At 40.0% G+C, this 23,256-nt stretch overlaps 1 protein-coding gene across 16 annotated transcripts in view; it reads left to right on the forward strand.

Moving 5' to 3' along the window:
* pyd (zonula occludens-like protein polychaetoid) overlaps positions 1 to 23,256 on the forward strand; it is a 120,556-nt gene that overhangs the window by 94,463 nt on the left and 2,837 nt on the right. For 6 of the 16 annotated variants that reach the window (XM_076128525.1, XM_076128535.1, XM_076128539.1 and 3 more), the window contains 24 exons: positions 64 to 239; positions 2,869 to 3,056; positions 4,713 to 4,982; positions 6,021 to 6,191; positions 6,401 to 6,470; positions 6,661 to 6,811; positions 7,224 to 7,356; positions 7,813 to 7,956; positions 8,312 to 8,487; positions 9,151 to 9,322; positions 9,680 to 9,896; positions 10,369 to 10,549; positions 12,907 to 13,131; positions 13,562 to 13,733; positions 14,076 to 14,185; positions 14,442 to 14,600; positions 15,976 to 16,100; positions 16,521 to 16,652; positions 17,533 to 17,661; positions 18,039 to 18,174; positions 18,537 to 18,680; positions 19,220 to 19,322; positions 19,696 to 19,771; positions 20,593 to 23,216. In XM_076128525.1, the coding sequence (XP_075984640.1) occupies positions 64 to 239; positions 2,869 to 3,056; positions 4,713 to 4,982; positions 6,021 to 6,191; positions 6,401 to 6,470; positions 6,661 to 6,811; positions 7,224 to 7,356; positions 7,813 to 7,956; positions 8,312 to 8,487; positions 9,151 to 9,322; positions 9,680 to 9,896; positions 10,369 to 10,549; positions 12,907 to 13,131; positions 13,562 to 13,733; positions 14,076 to 14,185; positions 14,442 to 14,600; positions 15,976 to 16,100; positions 16,521 to 16,652; positions 17,533 to 17,661; positions 18,039 to 18,174; positions 18,537 to 18,680; positions 19,220 to 19,322; positions 19,696 to 19,771; positions 20,593 to 23,216 (6,184 nt within the window). The remainder of the gene's footprint in view (positions 1 to 63; positions 240 to 2,868; positions 3,057 to 4,712; positions 4,983 to 6,020; positions 6,192 to 6,400; positions 6,471 to 6,660; positions 6,812 to 7,223; positions 7,357 to 7,812; positions 7,957 to 8,311; positions 8,488 to 9,150; positions 9,323 to 9,679; positions 9,897 to 10,368; positions 10,550 to 12,906; positions 13,132 to 13,561; positions 13,734 to 14,075; positions 14,186 to 14,441; positions 14,601 to 15,975; positions 16,101 to 16,520; positions 16,653 to 17,532; positions 17,662 to 18,038; positions 18,175 to 18,536; positions 18,681 to 19,219; positions 19,323 to 19,695; positions 19,772 to 20,592; positions 23,217 to 23,256) is intronic. The other 10 variants (XM_076128540.1, XM_076128541.1, XM_076128528.1 and 7 more) reach the window with 9 other exon arrangements.

Consider the following 23,256-nt stretch of genomic DNA (forward strand, 5'->3'; position numbering starts at 1 on the left):
CAAGATTTGAGAAATACTTCAAAATGTTTATGTTTTATTAAACTTTTCTTTCTTTTTCTACAGACTGCAGAGCGCAGTGCTGGTTGGGAGACCCACCGCGTGCGACTTAACCGCGTGCCTGGCTACGGGTTCGGTATCGCGGTGTCCGGCGGCCGGGACAACCCACACTTCGCTAGTGGAGACCCCTCCATCGCCGTCTCTGATGTTTTACGAGGAGGCCCTGCTGAGGACAAATTGCAGTGAGTAATTTCACCATTTTATATTGAACATATTTTACTAACTTGTATTTAGTATCGTAAATTGTCATACGGCTGTGAATCGACGAAAAATACAGGATTCTGAGGCGGAGAAACGGCTAGAAACTTATGATACTGTCAATGGCTATGACTGACTGACTAATATACTCTTTAGTTCACAGCAGATTCTAGTTTCGTATACATAGTTTAAACTCCTGTAGTGCAGTAGTTTAAGTTGCGGCGATGCCATGGCGATTGTGTCGTGTGTGTTCGATGCGCGCTCAAATACGGACGTGCATTAGTAGGCTCTGAATATTATTTACTTTCGGTGTTGCGCGGCCGTAGCCGTTGCACGTGATCATGGCTATGAGTACCCAACTTATAGCTAACGAGTTGTTGGCATTTATTCAAAATGCTATTGACACTATGGACGAGGTCAGCGTGATGCAGATCTGCAAGTCCAATTTCAAAGAAGAGGACATCAGCAGCGGCAAGAGATTGTTATACCAGTCCCTTGGCAAGCTGGACCAGATGCCGTCTCGCAGAAGAGATGGGACAGAGAAGAGCGTGCAAGATATCATCGCTTTGCTGAAGGTAATGGATCCGGATGACGTGCCGACCTTTGTGGCGAAGGAGCTGCATAAACTCCCACCTGTCACATTCGACCACGTCGACGTTACCAGGCTGTTAAAGGACATCACGTTCTTAAAGTCGAGTCTGGCTGAGATGCAGTCGATGCTGGAGGTGTCTAATAACACCATCGGTGAATTGCGTGAGGAGTTGGCGCAGTTACGTGGCGCTGTTTCGTCATGTAAGTCACCCGAAACCTCCAACGTCAACACACGTCGCGGGGCGCAAAACGCATCCGTCGGCAATTTGGAAGCGGCGAGTCCTAAGTCGTCGCTAGCTGCCGAAACTGCTTGCGTCGCACCGCGCCCCGCCGCCCGCCCCGTCCCCCCAACAACATCGGTCGAGGTAGTGACACGTGCCGCTACGTCAACACCGACACGTGCCTACGCGGCAGTTGCCGCCAACCAACCAGCTGGACAACCACCACAGTGGCGACAGAAAGGGGATAAGAAGATCACTATGAGATCAGACGTCCATCCGCATCAGGGTAAGAAGAACGAGGCTACGTGCGAAAAGGATGGCTTCATCAAGGTGGAGAAGAAAAAGAGGAAGTCATCTCGTCGCAATCAGTGCGGTACTGCACCGACCGGACCGAACCATCTGCTGCGTCCAGCCGTGCCTGCGACGCTGTTGTACGTGTCCCGCCTGCACTACTCTACAAAGGCCGAAAACATTGTAGAGTACGTCCAAGTGAAAACCAATTTCAAACTGAGGGTCGAGCAGTTGCAGTCTTGTCACAATGTGAATTTCAACTCATTTGTGGTGAGAGTGCCGACTGAGCATCTGTCGACCTTCATGAAGGAGGAATTTTGGCCGAGAGGTGTTGTGTTCCGGCGGTACAGAGGACGGCTACCCGACACCACGCGTCAGGCGACACCTGGATAACGTGTCACTTAGAATAAGTTATATTTTGTATGTATTAGTCTATTTATAAGTTGTATTTTGTTTATTGTATTACTATGGGCCTCAGTTGCCTGAAATAAAGGAATAAATAAAAAAAAAAAAAAAAAAAAATAGATTTCTAAATGGAGTATTGTATAATACAGACAGTAGCTTCGTGTCTGGTAGCACTTTATGTCCGTTGATTATGTGCTTGTCAAGTTTTCCATGTAGGAAAATCGTGTTTAAAAACCTATGATCAGACACAAAACTGACCTTATTTGCTAGATTCCTTTTTTGATCTGGTAGAAAAAAATCTTTCGCTCAGACTATGTACTTATGAGCAGTTAGTTACTTGTGCCTATTGACTATGTATTAATGATTTTTGCCTTTTACTGTTAGACCATAAAAAAAATACACAGGAAATCTAAAAACCCAAGAAAATGCAACAGACTAATCGCCGTTTCCATCTACTGATACTGACCGACAAATGTTTTCTTTTCCTTTAGTAAAAAGTGCGTACTTTTACTACCTATTAGCTTTCCCTTGCATACGATTACGCTGTCCGTAGCATGAAACATCACCACTTATACGATAAATTACTTTCCCACAATTTATAAAAGTTAAGATCACGAATGTATAATTAAAATCAAGGCAATTTCTTAGCAATAGTACAGCTTTTTATCTGTAAAAGAAAAACGAATTTGTAGTTTCGCAGATGAACCCCTGACAATCTATACTTCTCTCACATAGAACGCTTAAAACATTGGAGTGATTTGGTACCATGGAATATCGAGTGTTTGAAATTTAAAATATACTCCAAAAATAGTTCCTGCGGCGCCTGCTTGAGTCGCTGATCAGATTTTCATACAATATTTGTTGATAGCTACGGTTGTCAATATTTGATAGAAGTAATAAATTGCCCTACAGTTTTATTACAACAGCACTGATAGGCAAAGACCAAGTCGAATTCTTTTCTAGTAGTAAATAATACGATACAGGTTTAAGTTTAAAACACCAAAAACCTCGCAGCTCTAGATAACTCACATCATAAACTAAAATTTATTTTGTTGTTTTAAAAATAACCCAGCATAAAACGTAATTATGTATTAATTTGTTCCAGGGTGAACGACAGAATAGTATCAGTGAACGGTGTGCCGCTAGAAAATGTGGAGTACGCGCGCGCGGTGCAGGTGTTGCGCGACAGTGGCGCCACCGTGTCGCTCGTGGTGCGGAGACGAGCGCCCGCGCCGCCGCCCACCGCGCCCACCACCATCAAACTGTCACTCACTAGGAATGGGAAGAAAGAAGGTGTGTAAACTCAATAACTATAGTACTGTAAGAGTTGCGTTTTAAAATTTGACTGCCTCCGTGGCGCAGCGGTTTAGGTCACCACGCCAACACCACTGCGTCGGGAGGTCGTGGGTTCGATTCCCACTCGGAACAATTATTTGTGCGATCCACAAAAAATTGTTTCAGGACTGGTTGTGCTTTGTGTCCGTTGTTTGTATGTTTGTAAAAGTCCCCGCGACACAAGAGCAATTCTTAGTGCGGGAGATGTCTTTTTTATAAAAAAAAAAATTAAAGACCAAAAAGACCGAATAAATGCGATTAGCCACTTTAACTAGGACGAGGAAATCTGAATTTACGCTTTCGTAAAAATAAAAAAATATCTAGTTTTATGTATTAACTAGCTGACCCGTGCGGCTCCGCTCGCGTGAATTTCGTACTGTTGCTTATTCGTTTGAGCACGCGAATTGCGAAGCACTCGATACACCTACACATAAAAATGTTAACAACTCTTTTGTCACGTAATGGTTATTTACGAAAGGGACCCGAAAGGCACACAATGTGACACAGGCTCAGGCAGGCCTGATTTCCTGTGGTTACCTTCTTTTCCGCTCTCGTCTGTATCCGTAGCAGTTTACAGTGTAAAATATAAAACCTTATAATAGACTGACCATTGCTTACCCGTCTGGATTCAGAATATTATTATAGGTCCTATCTGCGCCGGAGCTCTTCAGACGCGTAAAAATGTATACTTGCGATGATACGTCCGAAACCGCGTAACCCGTAATTATTTTTTATACTTATATCATCCGTTGTTTATTTTTTAAAACTTACCACATAGTCTGTTTCATAGCTATCCAATTTATTTCCTTAATGCAACCAATTAATTTGGTTATTAAATAATTATGTGATTCGAACAACAACGCCATCTGTCAGTTGCGGCGAACAACGACAACAAACGAAATTACTCGATTTGCCATCTAGGATATCCCGATCGCACCGGACCCACGTAAACCAACATTTTTGTGTAATATATCATACAACATTTATGTTTAAAAATCTTATAAATGTATAGCATGTTTCAAAGGTATTTTTTTACAATAAAGCCATCAAAATAAATTAATTAGAAAAAACACGCTTTGTTGCGGTTTATAACGCCATCTATTGGTTGGTGCGAACAACAGGTATCGATACGGCAGGCGCCGCGTTAACTATGCGAATGTTGTGAAATGGATTGTAACGCCATCTATGGTCTCTATAGGGAAACGCAGGTTCAAACGATTTCTACGTATTTTTTTCAATTTTCTAAAAATCTTTGAAATTTTATGCTATAAAAAGTATCCTAGAAATTTCTCCACTACTTATTCTATGCATATACCAAATGTCAGTGCATTCTATCCGGTAGTTTTTACGTGATAGCGACACATACAGACGGAGGACAGACAGACAGACAGACAGACAGAAAAGAAAATTATAAATTGCAGATTCGGTATCAGTATCCGTTACTAAACATCCCCCATTGGTTTTTTTTTAAATATATTCAATGTACAGAATTGACCTCTCTACAGATTTATTATAAGTATAGATAATGGCAAAATGGTCGTGTAGCTGCGGCGCACCTAGGGCTAACATAACACAATAAAACTTATTTTAAAATAACTCCATTTTCTTTTCCAGACTTCGGCATAGTCCTCGGCTGCAAGCTCTACGTGAAGGAACTCACGATGCGTGCTCGAGAACAGCTGAACCAAGGTGGCCAGGGTCTATGCGAAGGAGATGTAGTCACGAGGATCAACAACTCACCAGTCTCGGACGCCATGACCCTCAAGGAAGCCAGGAAGTTGATAGAATCTTGCAAAGACAGACTGAACCTGGTCGTGACGAGAGAACTGATTAGAGAAGAAACCGTCACTAATGGAAATTATCAGAATAATTATAATAGTCTAGGTGAGTCTAAATGTTAAAATAACGCTTAATGTTTGTGTAGATTTACATGGATATACTTAGATCAAATCACTCTATTTTTGTTTCAATTCTTTTGGATCTACTGTTTAACTCCTTGTCCATTGCCTTATCCACGTTAAATAGGGTCGGCAGATTATATTTTATTTGTCAAAAACATACTGTCAAGGGATTTGGTAGATGTTTTTGCCAAACGCCTGCCTGACGTCTACCCTGATCGTCGTCATTGAAAGAAGACAAATCTTACTTCTACAAAAATCCTTCTTGGTATCATATATACTTAGGTAACTGAAATATAAATGAACAACCTTATTGCCCCTCAAGCCCATACAAATACTATTGTGGTGTAAATATTTCCAATCAAATTACAAAGCGGATATAAATATAATTTTACGAGATACTTGCATTTAAGTATCAGTTGAATACTCGACCGTGATTGAACAAACTTTAATATAAGTGATGTAATAAAGTGTTAATAGATTATGTTAAATCATTCACATTTACAAACGGCCTTGTTTGCGTAGGAACAGTAACGTGACTAGTCCTTACGACCTTGCAAGGCTTTGATCGAACGTTCATTAAATAGGAAGGTACCTACTACTAGCTTCATGGTAACGGTAATCTTAATTTATTATGAACGTAAACTACCTACAGTGCACACAGTTTTACGCATTTTAATAACGACCTTTCATAGTTTCTATACCCTTAAAAAATGTGTATAAGATGAGAAGTACCAGTATGTATTAAATTTATTACTTTAACTTAAGCTCATAGGTGCAGGATGCAAATAAACTGACTATACATTTGAACCACAAGCCAATAGAGCTGCCATAGAACCCGATGAGTCCACGCACGAAGGCGCTCAAAGAATAATATTAATAAGAAGCCATCCATTTATAGAACACCCGTGGCAAAGGGTACTTAATTCTTTACCTGCTGTACCTTTAACAAGTGAACGAGATTAGCTATGATAACCACTCAACTATTGCCTGAATTAATCAAATATTTATATTCTGCCTACAGAAGCAACTCCTCACAACGTATACGGCGCGGCAGAAGCGTCTCCCGGCTACTCCAGCAGCGGACAGAACCTGTACGTGGCGGCGCCCGTGCGCGGCGGAGACGCACGACGAGGCCCGATGTCGCACGAGACCCCCGACCAGCCGCCGCGACCACCACCTCCTAGGAATGAAGGTAGGCTCATTACTTTGTTAGTTTTTTTTTCTTACAAGAACGGAATTGACGATATTATTTTCATAAGGAGGTTTTTTATGTTAACCGACCTCATTGGAGAATTGAATTTCGAACACACTGACAGTTAACAATTATGATTAAAAATAAAATAAGTAAAAGCGGGAAAATGTATTTTTTTTGTTCTCGTACTTAAAAAAATGTTGTTACAGATTATTACAGCAGTAGAAGACAATTATATGAAGAGCAAGAAGGAATGAACAACCAGAGAAGTAAACCATCGTACGTACTGCTACAATATTAATAACTTAGACCTAAAAAAATATTTCAAACACCTTATAACTGCAAATCACGAAATGAGAGTTAAAAGTCTTAAAAATTTAATATTACAATTAGATTTTTAAAAATTGCGATGTTTTAAACTTTTTTTAGAATCTACCACAGAGTATTAAATGTATAACATTGTACACAGGAGCGAGCCGCGACTGATAAGTTTCCAGAAGGAGGGGTCAGTGGGCTTGAGGCTGTGCGGCGGCAACAGATCCGGCGTGTTCGTATCTGGCGTCCAACCCACGTGTCCTGCCGCGCTGCAGGGCCTGCAACCTGCTGACAAAATACTCAAGGTTCATACACTTACTCATTTTCCAAATTATATCATAATATCAGCCTTTCTTACAAACTATGTTGTAGTCGGCTTCCATTATATCATCAGTTACATTGTATTTTAAAAACTAAAATGCTGTGGTTCTATTAGATCAACATAATCATTGAACCAATCCATTTTTTAGTTATGTGAAAGTTTATTTACCCAAACTATTCGTGAATTGTCCAAATAATCGTCCCGTATGGAAATCGAGACCACGACCTTCCGACGCAATGGTAGTGGCATGACCACCTTAACCACTGCGCCACGGAGGCCATATTAATTTCTGAGACACACTATTAGAATACATATTAGTTACGCTTATTTATATTTGGTTGCGATACACTAGAAATGAATTAATTTTATTAATATTTGCTTTGTATGTTGTTCAGGTGAACGACATGGAGATGAAGGGCGTGACCCGCGAGGAGGCGGTGCTGTTCCTGCTGAGCCTGCAGGAGCGCATCGACCTCATCGTGCAGCACTCGCCTGATGAGTACAACGCCGTCGCCAGCGGACAGATGCGTGAGTCATTACTATTAAACTTTCGCATTGCATGTTCAATGCCCTGTCTCTGAGGTACATTTAACGGTAGTTTATCTATTTAATACCGTTTAAGCTCATATAAACATGTCAGTTTGAATAGATAAACTATCGCTAAATGTGTAATGTGAATATGAACAAATACTAACATCGTTTTCTCTTTTACTTTTACTTTGACTACTAATAATATTTAATATTTCAAAAGCCCACATTCACCTTCTCAATGTGACGTGGGGAATTATCATATATATTTTTAAATTCCTGTACTACATCTACATCGTTTATGAGCATTGGTAGAAATTCATCAAAACAATTTGATAAAAAGTTTCTTAAGGACGTCAATTAATCTTAGTTTAAACGCTTTATCCTCCCGTCTTGCAAACGTGATGAATTAAATGTTTGGAAAATTGTTTTAAAAAATCTTCGGTTTTGTTTCAGCCGGTGATTCGTTCCACATAAAGACGCACTTCCACTACACGGAGCCGACAGACGGCGAGATGTCGTTCCGCTGCGGAGACGTGTTCCATGTTGTGGACACGCTTACTAATGGTACAGTCGGCGCATGGCAGGTCTATAGGATAGGTCTGTATCTATATTATTTACTGTATAACTGCTTAGAATGTAACGTTTAGTGATTTAGTCTCAAATATCAAGGACTCTCTTTTACGTTTTTTTCTAAAACATGAAGATGTAGAGCCGTTCATTTTAATTACTACTTAGTAGGCACTTATCTATAAATTGTCTGATCTAAAATTTATGATCGTTTACTACATTCTGAATACAATAATATTTAAAACTATATAATAGACTCTTTACATGTGTCGTTTATGCATTTCAAAACAATTTGTACCTCACTGTTTGTAATAACTACGTCAAATTATACTATTTCTTATGTAATTTATAATCCCGTGTATTAATTATCACTCTTTCCGTGCAGGTCGTACGAACCAAGAGGTGCAAAAAGGCACGATCCCCAACAAGGCTCGCGCGGAGGAGCTCGCCACGGCGCAGTTCAACGCCACCAAGAAGGAGATGTCGGGCAACGACGGGAAACACAACTTCTTCCGCCGGAGACGCTCCACGCATCGGCGGAGCAAGAGCCTTGGCAAGGTAGAAAGTATTTTACACTAGCTTCTGCCTCTGATTCGCCCATGCGAATAGATTTCCCAGGGTAAAAAGTATCCTTATCCCATAGGGTAAATGTTTCCCCGGGAAGTCCAAGTTATAATCTATTAGTTTTGCCACGATTGAGTAACAAAAACCCAGACTTTTGCATTTTTAACTATAATACTAGTTCATAAAGTAAATTTTTAACTGCACGTTTGGCGCAGTGGTTTAAGCGGTCACCTCGCCGCAACAACCATAGCGCCGCGTGTGGTGGGTTCGAATCCCACCCGGGACAAATCTTTGTGTGATGAGCACGAGTATTTGTTCTGAGCCTGGATGTTAATGTATCTATTTAAGTATGTATTTAGAAGTATATAAGTATGTTTATCAGTTATTTGGTTACCATAGTACAAGCTCTGCTTAGTTTGGAATCAAATGACCGTGTGTGAGTTGTCCCATAATATTTATTTATTTATTTATTTAAAGACCACTACTGATTAGAGGCAAGGCTGTGTTAATTAAATGATTGAAAAGCCGAACAAGTGCAATAATTGCTTCGAATCGGTTTTGTTGTTTGATAGAAATTGCCGAACCGAACGTGCCGAACGAATATGTAAGCAAGCCTTGTATGTTTTTCTGTGTATATTTACGGTTTCCCTCGCCATATAGGAGCACTGGGACGAGGTGGTGTTATCGGACAGTATCAGCAAGTTCCCCGCCTACGAGCGCGTGGTGCTCAAGACTCCAGGCTTCGTGCGACCCGTCATTGTGTTAGGAGCGGTAGCTGACATCGCCCGGGAGAGGTTGCTCACTGAAAGTCCTGATAAATTCTCATCACCTAGTAAGTACAAAATAATGCTCTTTAATCAGTATTATCATTTTTGATATGAGCCTGTGTCCGCCCTTTGCTGGACTGTCATTATACAACATATCATTGTTTCCTACTCATATTACTTAGTAATTAGTCAGGCATGAACGACTTTCATTACTCCCTCAGAAAATATATACGATATAGTGTAAGATTATAATCATTTTGGACTGTTTCTTGTAACCTTACAATGTTTAGCGATTTGGACCTCGCTAAACATTGTGAAGTTTCTGCATTGTAATAAGAAAGTTTCGGTAGTTATATCTAGTTTGCTTAAATCTGTGCCTCACAACACTTCTTATCAAATTCATTATTTTTTTCCTGTTATAGAAATGGACAGTACCCTCGAGGACACGAAGACCAAGTCCACCGGCATCATCCGTCTGTCAAGCATCAGGAGCATCATGGAGCGAGGCAAGCACGCGCTACTGGACATCACCCCCAATGCCGTGGACAGACTCAACTACGCACAGTTCTACCCCATCGTTATATTCCTTAAAGCTGATAATAAACATATCATTAAACAACTTAGAGCTGGATTACCTAAGTAAGTATTCGTTTCAAATAATTTCTAGTAGGGAAAAAATTAAGGGTTGGGATTGACGATCACCTAATACGGAGAGTCGTAAAATCAAATATTTGTGTAACAATTTCTTAGTTTTTTATTTTAAAACTATGTTTAATGCACGAGTTGTGTGTGGTACCAGATTGCGTTAAAAAGTTTAGTACACTAATTTAAGTGAATTCTAGGCTGGTAAATGGCCTTGGGACACCCTACGCCATTTAAGGATTCTAAAAACTGGAAAGTAAAAAATATCCACAAATTCCACGCTGAAATCAGTTTGATACCAAGATATTTGGGTCTGTAATTGACGACTTACAAGTAGTTAATAGAATAAAGCCAATATAGTACCTATAAAATAACATCTAAAAGGTACCAAAAAATAATCATACAGACTTAAATATTTTCCACTGTTAACTAGAAAATATTTCTCAACTACTCCATTTTCTACCTACAGATCTGCCCACAAATCATCAAAGAAGCTTCTAGAACAATGCCAGCACATGGAGCGTGTGTGGGGCCACGTGTTCACGCAGACCATCACGCTGAGCGAGGCCAATCAGAACACCTGGTTCAGCAAGCTCAATGATCTCATACAAAGAACGCAGCAACAACAACTATGGGTCTCTGAGACTAAGGTGAGAACAATTACTATTACGTTTATAGATTTTAATAATATGTTAAGGGAAGGTACTCTTATGTATATTTTTAGGGGTTTGTTATAAGACAAGGTTTTATAAACATCTTGTTTCTAAATTTTACTATGTTTATTTAAATGATTGTTGTAAAGCTTTTTGTTAAAAACGAAAGATTCTTCGTTGTTGGTTAGGCATATTTATTACTTCGGGACGCTGAAGTTTGTATTTGCGAATTATTCTTTTAATAGTTTGACGGACTACGGTTTCTGGATTACCACGGTTTACAGATAAAAACTATATTTCAGTATTTGGTCATCGGAGGCTTGTTTCTTTTTCCTATAAAAATAATCTTGTCTTATAACGAACGGAACATATATTACAGCTATACTATTATATTATCTAGTACTTACTATATCTTCATTGGGATTCATATAAAATGTTAACGTATTCGTGTATTACAACAGTAAACGCATCATGCTTCAAGATGGTTGCTTGGTAAAGGCAAATTGGTGCATTTGGTAAATTTTATGTGCTCTCTATGTCTCTCGTATCTTTGTACTTTATTATTTTAATATGCGGACATAATGTGGATACAATTTAAGAAAAACTTAAGAATTTATTGAATAATAGGTATATTGTACATATCTTTTTCAATTGCATCAGAGAGTTTCAGTCTTTTTACTGCAATTGATTCCGAAATAACTTTCTGTTTCATTGTTCAAAGTTGCATCCACATTAAATATCATAATACCTATACATTAAATTAACCAATTCGTTTCTGTTCTGTCTTGCGGCGGTATAGCACGTTGAAATGGTGTCGGACATATACTTCCCCATTCCTCCCTCCCCTTACCCCGCCTTTTACCCCATCTCTTACCCTTTGAACATGTACCCACAATCACCCCAGAGACCCGTCAGTTCACCCCAAAATCTTCCCCCATTGAACCTCAACCCCAGCACTAAACATCATGACCATTTGTATGACGCTAACAGAAATCATGTAGTGCCTTACTACTACTCGGAAACTTTAACCCCTTGCATGCCTAACAATACTTACAGTGTGCCAAATACTTACCCTACTAAGAACAGACATACCCTAGCTAATTACCCTTATGATGACAGGCAGAATTACTATCAAAGGAAAATAAGTCCCAAACTAAAAACGCCTTTAAACGCTTCACCAGAACTATCTCAGATTTTATCTAAAGGGAATGTTTACCCGCCTCAAGCGTTCAGACCTTACAGCGTACTTGAAACTACAAATACTAAATCTCCAATACAAACTTTGCCTAGACCGTCTTCTGTCGTTCCAATGACAGATCAATACAGACCTGCATCTTTCTTCACAACAGATAATGATATGAAAAAGACAAACGAAGTCCCTGAATGGAAGGCTCGTCTTCAGAAAGAGATGCCGAAGCCAATATTTAAAACTTTTGATAAACCATTCAGGCAGACTTGTAGGATTCCCAACTGCAAATGTAGTGTCAAACCTGCTGTTGAACCGGGGAGGTTCAGCGAAGTCAGGACTTTACCTACAGTTTCTGAAAGGTCTTTGAATAAGTTCAAGAATCTCTCACTCCCCACTCTTAAATTAGAGGAGATAGAAAAGATTGAACAAGAGGCTAAGAACGAGGCAGAAAGAGATGCCAATGCCCATATTGTTATAAGTAAACCGATATCTGAACAGCATTTAGGGTATGTTTAGAGTAGAACTTAGTACTAACAAAGATACATAGTTACCATTTAGATTTAGCACAAGTATTCACCCTTTATTGCTTTTATTTGTATATTGGCTGCTTCTGCGCTTGATTTTAATTTGCTTGCACTGTTTCTTTCTGTATTAATATTATGTATTTTATTTGTATTTATAATGATTTAGTTATAATTTTTTGAAGTGTGTTTTCGTTTTGTAAATATTGTCACAATACCAGTGTTAAATACCACCTGATTTATTTAGTAAATCGATATTCAAAGAGCAAGTTTCGTCGTTAAATATAATATATCAACACAATTTATTACTCTTGCTGCTATGTGCAGCCTATATTTAAGTAATACTAAATGTAAAGGCAGTAAAATGAATTTTAATCGCGAAATTAAATTGAATGTGTGAGTTGTTTAACATTACTTACATCAAACTAATCGTTTGAATATCGATTGTCGTGTGTATATCCCGAAGTACCATTAATCATTCACAGACGCTAAACCCCGTTTTTAGTTTCTGTAATGTATAATATGCAATCATTCATTTGTCTTGTCTTGTCACCCCATTCCATAACCCACCCTACCGGACGTCGCTGTACAACAAAATGGCCGAAAACACAAAATGGCGGATGATTTAAAAATGGCGGAAACAGAGGCCAGAGCCGTTGTCGGATGACTTTTTGTTCTCAATGTCGTCGAGTACGGAGAACAGGCTGTCGTACGCTTCGAGTCCTGAGAGTGACTTGGAAGTAAGTCCGCCGCCGGCTCCGCGACTCGTCAAGTCGTCGTCCGACCCGTCCATAGCCACGACACAAGACAATATGGACAGAGACGACGACATGAACCACATAGCCGACGCTGTGCCCCCGCCTTATACGGTTTGTATCGACATTCATTATGTTTTATTACTTCCAACAACGAATTGGGACAAAATGAATCTGCTGTAAATCAATGATTTGGTCGTAAAGTTATATGATGTCTATAATGGAGTATTTCCTTTTATGTTACTAGAGCGTAGTAAATTCGACTTAATTATATAACAATGTGATTTATTACATAATATTCAATATCCAAAACATAAGCACCTTTTAAGGAAAGTGGAATCACTTACTGCGGACATAATAAAACGCTCAAAAGAACTTGAAAAGTAAAAGTGAAACATAATTTGCGTGTAGTACCTCTCTTTTCTATTTTACCAATCCGAGAATACATACATGCTATTACTTACCCAATATATGGACACATTTGGAATGTCAAAATTCAAAACATGTAATTATCGTTAAATCAATATAAATATTTAACAAACAGCAAGGCGGCTACGGCGACAGCAAGTACGGCTTCTCAGCGACGACGAACGGCGCGACCACTAACGGTCTGAATCACAACCAGACGCAGCACATGGGCGGCAACAACGAAGTACCTCCGTACCAGTGCAACCCCATGACGCATTCTCCGCCACACTCACCGCTCTATGGTACAGGTAACACACGTTTATATACATCTTTCACATAATTATTTCGATATTATCATTACCCATGGTAACTTTGGTCTACGTCCTTGTTCCATGTTATTGCACATTAGCGCTTCTTCTTTCAATTGACATAATCCTTACATCGATTTCGTTACTACATTCATCGTAGATAACGAGCGTATACGTACATTGTTGCGTACGCATTGCGTATACGTTGATCGCTTTTTACGAAAACGAATACTTATCGTGATTATTATTTAGGTTTCTGATCAATTAAGCCTGCAGTGCCGGGATATTTCGTCTGTAACGAAAATTGAGAGTGAATATAATAGCGTTGTATTTGTGTGTTAGTCCCGGAGCTGCCGCCGCGCGGGTCGGTGACGCGGCCGGCGGGCGGCGTGCTGCTGCCGGCGCCGCCGCCTGGACGACATCCTGGACACAACCTTAGGCACAATCCTTCCGTAAGTACCTATATACTACCATACTAAAACACCATAATACGCACATATTATGCCAACTAATTACTGTTGCAGATTTTTTTTTTAAACTAGGTAATGAAAATCAATCTGCCTATTCCATGATATGATCTGTGAATTTATTGTTATTTAGCTTGAGCAGTGTAACTAGCTCTAACTTTAAATAAATAAATAAATATCATTGGACAATTAGTTCAAAGACACATAACTAGTAATCATTTGTAATCCGACGTATGTGTAGCAGACGAATCGTCCGAGCGCACAGGAGCGGCTGTTCGGTCCGGCGAAGGAGGCGGGCAGCGACGAGGCGGCCACGTACACGGCGCGCCCCACCAGCATGATCATACAGCCCGCGCAGGGACAGGGCTCGCTCGACAGACATCGACATCCTAATAACCCGGTAAGTACTCGCTTTTTTAATAGAAGTTTACCTAGGATAACAAGTTTTCAACTCGAGATGAATTAACAAAATAATGTTTTAAGATAGCATATTTGTAGCGGCTCGCTACATACAGCGACATCTACTAGGACCAGCGCGCAACCAACCACCACGCGCAGTGTGACTGACGTCACAAGTCCTAGATCGCGCTATCGAAGTATGCACGGCAACTGACTATATATACAAGTTCCCGACTACAACAGTCGGGCAGCCTAGGCCCACCAGGCACGATCACCTCGCCTGGTCGGAGGATCCTCCCTTTGTGTTGGAGGAACACGATCACCTCGTTCCTCCACAGTGGTGACCCCGACGTGATTGAAAGCAACCTTCACGAAAGAGCAGACCAGCAGCAGCCAACCTTCGCACCCTCATCACTCCTCACTCCTACAGCAGCAGTCGTAAAACTCCAGCCAGCATCTTCGGCCACACCAGGGCACTCCACGAACATGTCGCTCACGCACATGACTGGCATACCCTACGGCCTCAGCGGCATCCAACCTGGGCATCATCGTCACGCTACTCTGACGCACCCAGGGCACCGCAACGCTTCGTCTCGACTCACCGCAGACAACAAGCACCTCGCCCCGACTCACTGGGGACACTTCACCGCACACCGCACACCGCACACCGCACCTCTCCGACTCACTGGAGTTAGCGGCATACAGTTCCGACTCACTGGGACTTGCGGCATACAGTTCCGACTCACTGGGACTTGCGGCATACAGTTCCGACTCACTGGGACTAGCGGAATTCGAGTTCCGACTCACTGGAACTCATCAATGCATGGCACTGGAGAGACTGACTGACATGAAGAGAAGATCGACCTACGGTCTGAGGGGGAGTGATGTAGCGGCTCGCTACATACAGCGACATCTACTAGGACCAGCGCGCAACCAACCACCACGCGCAGTGTGACTGACGTCACAAGTCCTAGATCGCGCTATCGAAGTTTGCACGGCAACTGACTATATATACAAGTTCCCGACTACAACAGTCGGGCAGCCTAGGCCCACCAGGCACGATCACCTCGCCTGGTCGGAGGATCCTCCCTTTGTGTTGGAGGAACACGATCACCTCGTTCCTCCACATATTCACTCGATTACACAGAATTTAACATAATAAGAAATTTATTTAGTGGATCTCTTTATTATTGTACTTAACGATTTAGAGTTTACTGTCTTTTACTATTTATATTTTCTTTTCTTCACTGTATCCTGCAAGATTACTTCAGTTAAAAGAAACTAAAACAAAAAGATTCGGGTTAAAATGATGTTTAAAAAATAACCAATACATAACCTTAACAAAAAATTAACAAGTACTGTTTTTTGTCCAACAGCAAAGTTCATACGACGGCACGTCATCGTACGAGTACAGCGGCGCGTCCAACAACGGCTCGGCGCCGGGCTCGTGCCGCCTGCCGCCCAACGCGCCTGACGATCTCAAAGTTGCACCACCCTCCATGTAAGTGTCATTGAAACGAACTTTATACGGGTGCACTTATATTTTCAGACAGACAGGAATTCTTTTAACGAAAGAACGTCTATCTGACGCCACCTAAATCGTCTGCAATAGATGGACACAGCCCAATGATGATGATATTTTCAGTGAAGGTGACTTAATCCAATTCTATAAGTAACTAATGGTAAAAATAACTTATGATTCTGGAAAAAGTATTTCGCAGATCTACAAAAACAGCCGGTTATAACAATTAGACATTAACAGATTAGGTGCTTTGAGAAAAAAAATCGAAGTCACTTACTTACGTGTTGCCACAGCAAATGGTACTAAGAAAAATAATAATCATTAAAAAAAGTATTCTTAAATAGTATTACGAATCCAAATATTGTTCCGCAGTATGCTTAAAATAAATATTTTCTCTAGTAAAATGGAACCGCCTCCGCCCCCGAACCCGACGGCGATGTCCCAAAGCAACATGACACAAAGTCCGCAGAGAAACTCCAACTCACACGAACACAACTCACTTGACTACAGAGGCCCTGACAACAATTATAGGTAAGTTTACTTGAACAAAATAATCTTTATTAGCTTCTGATATCGGTCTTTAATGGTCAGTGGTGAATATTGTTTAAGTGGAGTTTGGAAATCTTAAAATGCCTTATTCCGGGAAACATTTACAAGTTACGTATTCAGATGGTTAATTTTCTGCTCACATATCAAAGCTCAAAAGGTACCTATAGCCTGTCGTGCCATGGGTAGATGTGATTTAATATAAAATAAGGGTCTCCCATTATTTCCATGGCGAATTTAACCAAAATCGATTTAGCAGTATACACCTAAAATTGTACCAGAGTTTCGCTTTAATGAATATCACTATTAATATAACGATACTTCGTCAGGTACCTAAAACACCACGTTGTTGAGATAAGAAAGAGACAATGCCTTTAATCCTTCAAAAGAGTCAACTGACCAAATCTTATAACAATAGTGTCGTTTACAAAAGGTCCTTTACAAAAGACCAAATCGTATCTATCTTCATGTCGGTAGTCTTAAGCCCCTCTACTTTCTACTACATTGTGTTTTTGTTTCAAACTTCACTGCATATTTGCAATTCAGTGCTATTTGAACTACGTATACACCACGATGTGATTGTAATCATGTTAGTAGCATTTTATACTGGATTAATTGTTTAGAGATCAGCGTTTCTTTTAAGGAGCCATCAAACTTACTTTCGTATTTCCTAGTGCCTGTTTAATAAATAGTGTTAAAATAAAAATTATCCATGAGTTAGTGACAATCTGTAAAAGTAAACTTTGGTCATACAAGACCTTACATTTTGTTCCGCAGTTCTTAGCTATGAAATATATTTATCTTTGTGTTCTTTAGTAGTATTCAATGATATAGTGTGTGTAATGTTAGTGGTGTGTGTGTGCAGGGCCCCTGAGTACCGAAGTCCCCAGACGAGTCGTCCGCCGCCCATGAACGGCAACAGTCCCCACACGCCCATGCACGCGCGGGGCCCCTCGCTGCCGAACGTGCCTACCAATGATCATGCCAAATACAGGTAACTTGGGTTTATTTTGTTAAGCTTTTTATGTATTACTTACTTAATTGTAGGATAGTGTCGAAATGTAACATCGAAGCTTTGCCCATATTAAACGCATACTTCTAAGTGAATATCTCTATTAGTTCTTTAATTTGTTTAAAACTAAGTACTTTACTTTACTTTTTACTTTTTTTTGTGCCCTTCTAAGCAAAATATTTAGCTCAAAAACAATAAACAGTTTTGCCGACTTATTTACAACCAATGTTTTAGTATGTCATTGCAACTTTCATAATAATTCTAACTGCCTGAGATAAAATATAGTGATCTTGCAAAAAGAACTTACTAAACCTTCATTTTGCGCGGACATAATTTTTATCAATTTTTATTTTCTATAGTGGACGTACAAATTCAGCGTCACAAGCGGACTACGGCGGTCGTGGCGGGGCCCCCGTGCCTCCGTACAAGCCCGTGCCGCCGCCCAAGCCCAAACACTACAGACCGCCTGACAACTCACATCATCCTAGGAATGGAGTAAGTTACACTTTTATTACACTTTGTTGTTCTGATAGTGCTTGTGTTGTAGTAGTTGTTCTCGTTACGCATTTTATTGCGTTCTGTAGAGGCTTTCTGGATCCTATAGCGCTTGAGTGATAATCTTAATTTGATTGTTAAGAATATTGTATTATGCCTAGTCTAATTAAACAATATCATTTGTTTTTGCTAAGTAGCTAAATATTTTAAAGATAAGTTATTCAACATTCTTAAATAATAACACACTCAATCCTTGTTTATATCAGTTTAGTGAATTAGTGTTGCCAATTTCTAATGCACAAAGTTTTATTTAAGTGTCCATGTAGTTTCGCTAGTTCTAATATCACGTTTCGCACAATCAGAGCATGGAGCCCCCGCCCCCCGGCAACGCGGGTCCCCGCGCGGCGGGCGGAGGTGCGGGTTCGTTCCCGGCGCCGCACTACTCGCACCAGCACTCACTGTCGCAGCCCGCGCACAGACCGCACAACCACAATACTTACCAACAGGTATCACACACATTGACATCTATACTAATATTTTAAAGCTGAAGAGTTTGTTTGTTTGTTTGAACGCGCTAATCTCAGGAACTACTGGTCCGATTTCAGTGTTAGATAGTCCATCCACGAAAAATGTTACAAAAACGGGGAAAATTATGACCCATTCTCTTTTAGGTGACGCAAGCGAAGTTGCGCGAGTCAGCAATTCTCTATATTATAGGTTTAATTGCTATTAGTAATTATGATAAAGAAGCAAAGAAATACATTTTACACATTATATTATTGTCTTTCTAAGTGAAAACGTTTTCCAAGACCTATTTACTTAATCCACCTCAATGGCATAGTTGCGAATCTGAGACGTTCATTAAAAGCGGATCTAAAGACTGAAGAACTGTCTTATTTAAAACTGAATGACTCCTGTTCGTAATGGGTTTTGTGAATTTCAGCATTTAAAATCCGTAATTAATATTTGAAACTAAAGTCCACTTTACACACAAACATGATGATTTGCATAAATCTTCGATACTAACAATGTATTTGGCTATCAGCAGAACATGTACGGAGGTCAGATGCCGCCGCAGTCACCGCCGTACTCCGGCCCTCCGTCACATCATCGCGCCATCAACCTGCCACACAATCCACATCTCATAGGTAAACGAACTAAATTTAATAAGTTAAGAAGATATTTTATATTATGCAAACGAACGAAGCTCACTCTAAAAAAGTTGATGCTTTTAAGACTGAAATAGTCAATGTAAAACGTTAATGTTTGTGAAAAGTAATAAATTTTACAGTCAACTTAATTGGTAATAGCTATCCTCATCTAAAATAATATTTTTAAAAACAATTTAGACTATGAAAATAATCTTTTTGATCCTGTAACAAATATTAAACCACTTTGTATTGAACTTAATGTTGCGAGCTATCTTGCCTGTCCCCATAATGAGACCGAACGTTCGTAAAAAATATTGAGGAAGAAATACTAGTAAGTATTTAAAATCTGACTCTTTCAACAATTTCACAGATTTAGCAGGCAGTAGAGAACAACGTGGTTCAGCATTCGAACTATACAGGAAACCGCAGCACATGCATAATCTAAGGTAAGATTTATGTATGCCTATGATATATGCGTTGTTTTTACTTTATTGTACACAGTCCCAAAACAAACTCAACATATTCTCAGATCAAATACTTTGTCAAAACAAGTCATATAGTTTAAATTAAATGCATGTTTCAGAAACATTGTTCTCTTATCTCTAAAGTTGTGTATAGGCCCCTGTACAATTTGCTCTAACATGCAAACACCAATCGCTTCACAAACGACTAACATGTCTTGTCGGGCCACAATATTAGTTATGGTATTGTATGTGGTATATAAATACATATATTTTGTAACATATATCTCTATATCGGGGCGTCTGTAAATTGTAATATTGAAATAACATTTGTAATCTATTACAGTATTTAGTTGTTTGTTACGGAACAAACTATTGGCAGTGCGTGTCTGCATTTTAGTGCAACTTGATATTTCGTAAAAGCATATTGAATTAAGTTTATCTCTCATTCTATTTCTTATTCAATATGTATTCTTATAGAAGCCTTCAGAATCTTTTCTTGTTCTGATTAGACTCCTACTCTTATTGTAAACTAGTCTTCTTCTACAGTACGTTATACCTTTATAGTAATCATGTATTCATGTATCTTCAATCTTTTATGATCATTATTTCAATATGCTTTTTATAGAATCACAAAATTCATCTATTGAAAATTGTCATGCTCATTCGGACATTTCAGAAATTTCAATATTGTTCAATTTAATAGTAGATGAGCTTTCGTAACGTTGGTTAATGTTGAATATCTGATATGTCCACATATTTATCATTGAGTAACTAAGTGGGTGTTTGGTTGTGGGTGTCCGCAGTTCATCAGATGCCATGAACTCGAGTGTGGAGCGCGACGAGACGTTCTCACCAAAAACTAAAAAGAAATTGTCTAAAAAGCCATCGTTCATTAAAAACGCAGTCCTCGATTTATTCCGTTCAAAAACGAAAAATTCACAAAAGGTGTCTCGACAAAAGTCACTATGTGAGAGCGACTTGCAACAGAGACCTCACGTACAACAAATGCCGATGTTGAGACGAGAGAAGTCTGACCTCGGAGATATGAGCATACATATGAGAAACCAACAAATCAGGAACCAAATGTTGCACAGAAGCAACTCATCCTCTTGCGAGAAACCCGTACTAAAACCGATACTAAAGAGACAAAGTTCGTTTTGTGATGAACGAAACGGGTCTATATGTACCGTCAGAGACTATGACGCTAAACCAGTCGTGAAAGGCCTGAGGAGACAAAATTCTATGTGTGACATTGAGACCGAACCTAAAGTTACCCCTTTGCTTCGTAGACAGAACTCCCTCATAGAATATAATAGACGAGGCATCTACGGACAATCGTCCAACTTTAATATGATTACCAAAATAGATCCTATCTACCAAAGACAGCAACAAAAACATGAACCCTTTCACCCTACTCAGCCGTTACCTCCAGAACCTGTATACCAAAGCAAAGACCATATTGTTTATGATCCTATTCCTAAGCCTCGAAGAACCTATACTTCTCTATACGACACTTCTTCTGAAAATCCTTATGCAAGCAGATCAGAAATGTCTAACCAGAGTTTTGAGAATCCATACGGAAACCGACATACTCTCGATCTGCCTATGATGGAATCGCCTTATGCATCAAGGAGTGAGTGTGTAAGAGAGAGTCCTTACGCAACAAGAGCTGAAATGATTAGAGAAAGCCCATATGCATCAAGAGCTGAGATGATAAGAGAGAGTCCATACGCCTCGAGATCAGAAGTCGTAAGGGAGAGTCCTTACGCTACTAGATCCGAGGTTGTTAGAGAAAGTCCATATGCGACTAGGAACGAATTGACGACAGAAAGCCCTTATACGAACAAGCAAGAACTCGCAAAACAGTCTGATTCTCTGTACTGTAGCGAGTCTCCGTATTCGAGTAAAGAGCAAATGTTACGAACGAGACTGACGCCTGACAGTGCATATTCCACAAAGGAAGAAATGTTGAGACAAAGATTTTCTGAGTCTCCGTACAGCACTAAGGAAGATTTGTTGAAGCAAAGAATGGAAAATTCTAAAGATCCTATCTATGGAAAAAGAACATATGAGCCACCACCAAGCACTTCTTGGGGTGAGAACACATATGGTGTAAGACCTGATAGAAGATTACAAACACCAGTAAATTATCCTGGCAGAGTGTCACCTATGAGTAAATGTATGAGCGAGCCTCCTTACGCCACACGGAATGAAATGATGGCGAGACTCGGTCAAACTGAATCACCGTACGCGACTCGGGCTGAGGTCAAATCCAGTTGTTCGGATTCACAGTACAGTAGTCGATCCGAAATGATGGACCTTAGGAATGATGTAAGACCAGCCTCGGCCGAGTGCACTTACGTTTCAAAACAAGAGATATTGAGAGAAAAAGCTGCCTTACTGGCTAAAAAGGAATCTACTTACAGTATACGACTCGAAGAGAAGCTTGAAATAATAAAGCAAAGAAATCAAGCTAAGAAAGAAATGATATATCAAACTAGAAAGGAAGCCAATGAAAGTGACTCAGCTAAAATAAGAGAACCTCTTTATGTTTCTAAAAGAGACTTGAAAGAAAGTGTTATATATGAGTCACATCAGGAAACAAAAGAAGTGGCACAGCCAGAGGAACAAGGAAGTAGTCATAGTAGCGCTAGAAGTAGCCCTTATGAACTAAGCGATGCGAATCATTTGTCGCGTAGAGAGCCCGTGTATCAGACCAAGGCAGAGGCCGAGAGTGGCAAAACTGATACAGAGACATTCCAGGAAATAGATTTTTCGAAATTAAGATTAACAGACTCTAAGACAGACGCCGAGAAGCAAAAGTCTAAGAATTTGGAAAGTAATATACTAAAAGGAGAACCAATGTATGCTCCAAGATTACATGGGAAAGCGGATCATATTTCTAATGCATTGAAAGTAACCTCCTCACCAGTTCCATATGAATCCACGACATCTATGGAAACGCAGTACGCATCAGAGTGCAGCATGAACTTTGAGAATAAACCACAAAGTACACCTTACACTTCACAAGATTTGCTTGAAAAATCAAACAAGCCAAGTAGAAGCGTTACATTTTGCGAAAAGATATTAGAGAAAAGCCCTGAGTCGAGTCAAGAGAATTCTCAGAACATGTCTGCAAGTCAGAATGAGACAGTTATTCACAATCAAAATACAGTGATAGCGTCAACATCTGACGCTAATGAATCTGGCAATGAGAAGCCAGCGGAGGTTGAGCCTGACGGTCCTCACACAACGTGGGGAATATTTGATAGTGAAGGCGGCGTTTTGGAAGATAGACAATGGGGTGTTTCATTAATAATTCCACCAAAAGCAATAGCTCCGGGAATCAAGCAAAAGATCTACTTTACGGTGTCTGATCCGCGACTGAGCCAGCGAGTGGGGGGACCTCCGATCGATATGGACAACGGTAAAGGCTTTTGTAACGAAGCACGCGTAAACCTTGTAGT

This window comes from Anticarsia gemmatalis, chromosome 21 (genome assembly GCF_050436995.1).
Source record: "Anticarsia gemmatalis isolate Benzon Research Colony breed Stoneville strain chromosome 21, ilAntGemm2 primary, whole genome shotgun sequence".
Taxonomy (NCBI): Eukaryota; Metazoa; Arthropoda; class Insecta; order Lepidoptera; family Erebidae; genus Anticarsia; species Anticarsia gemmatalis.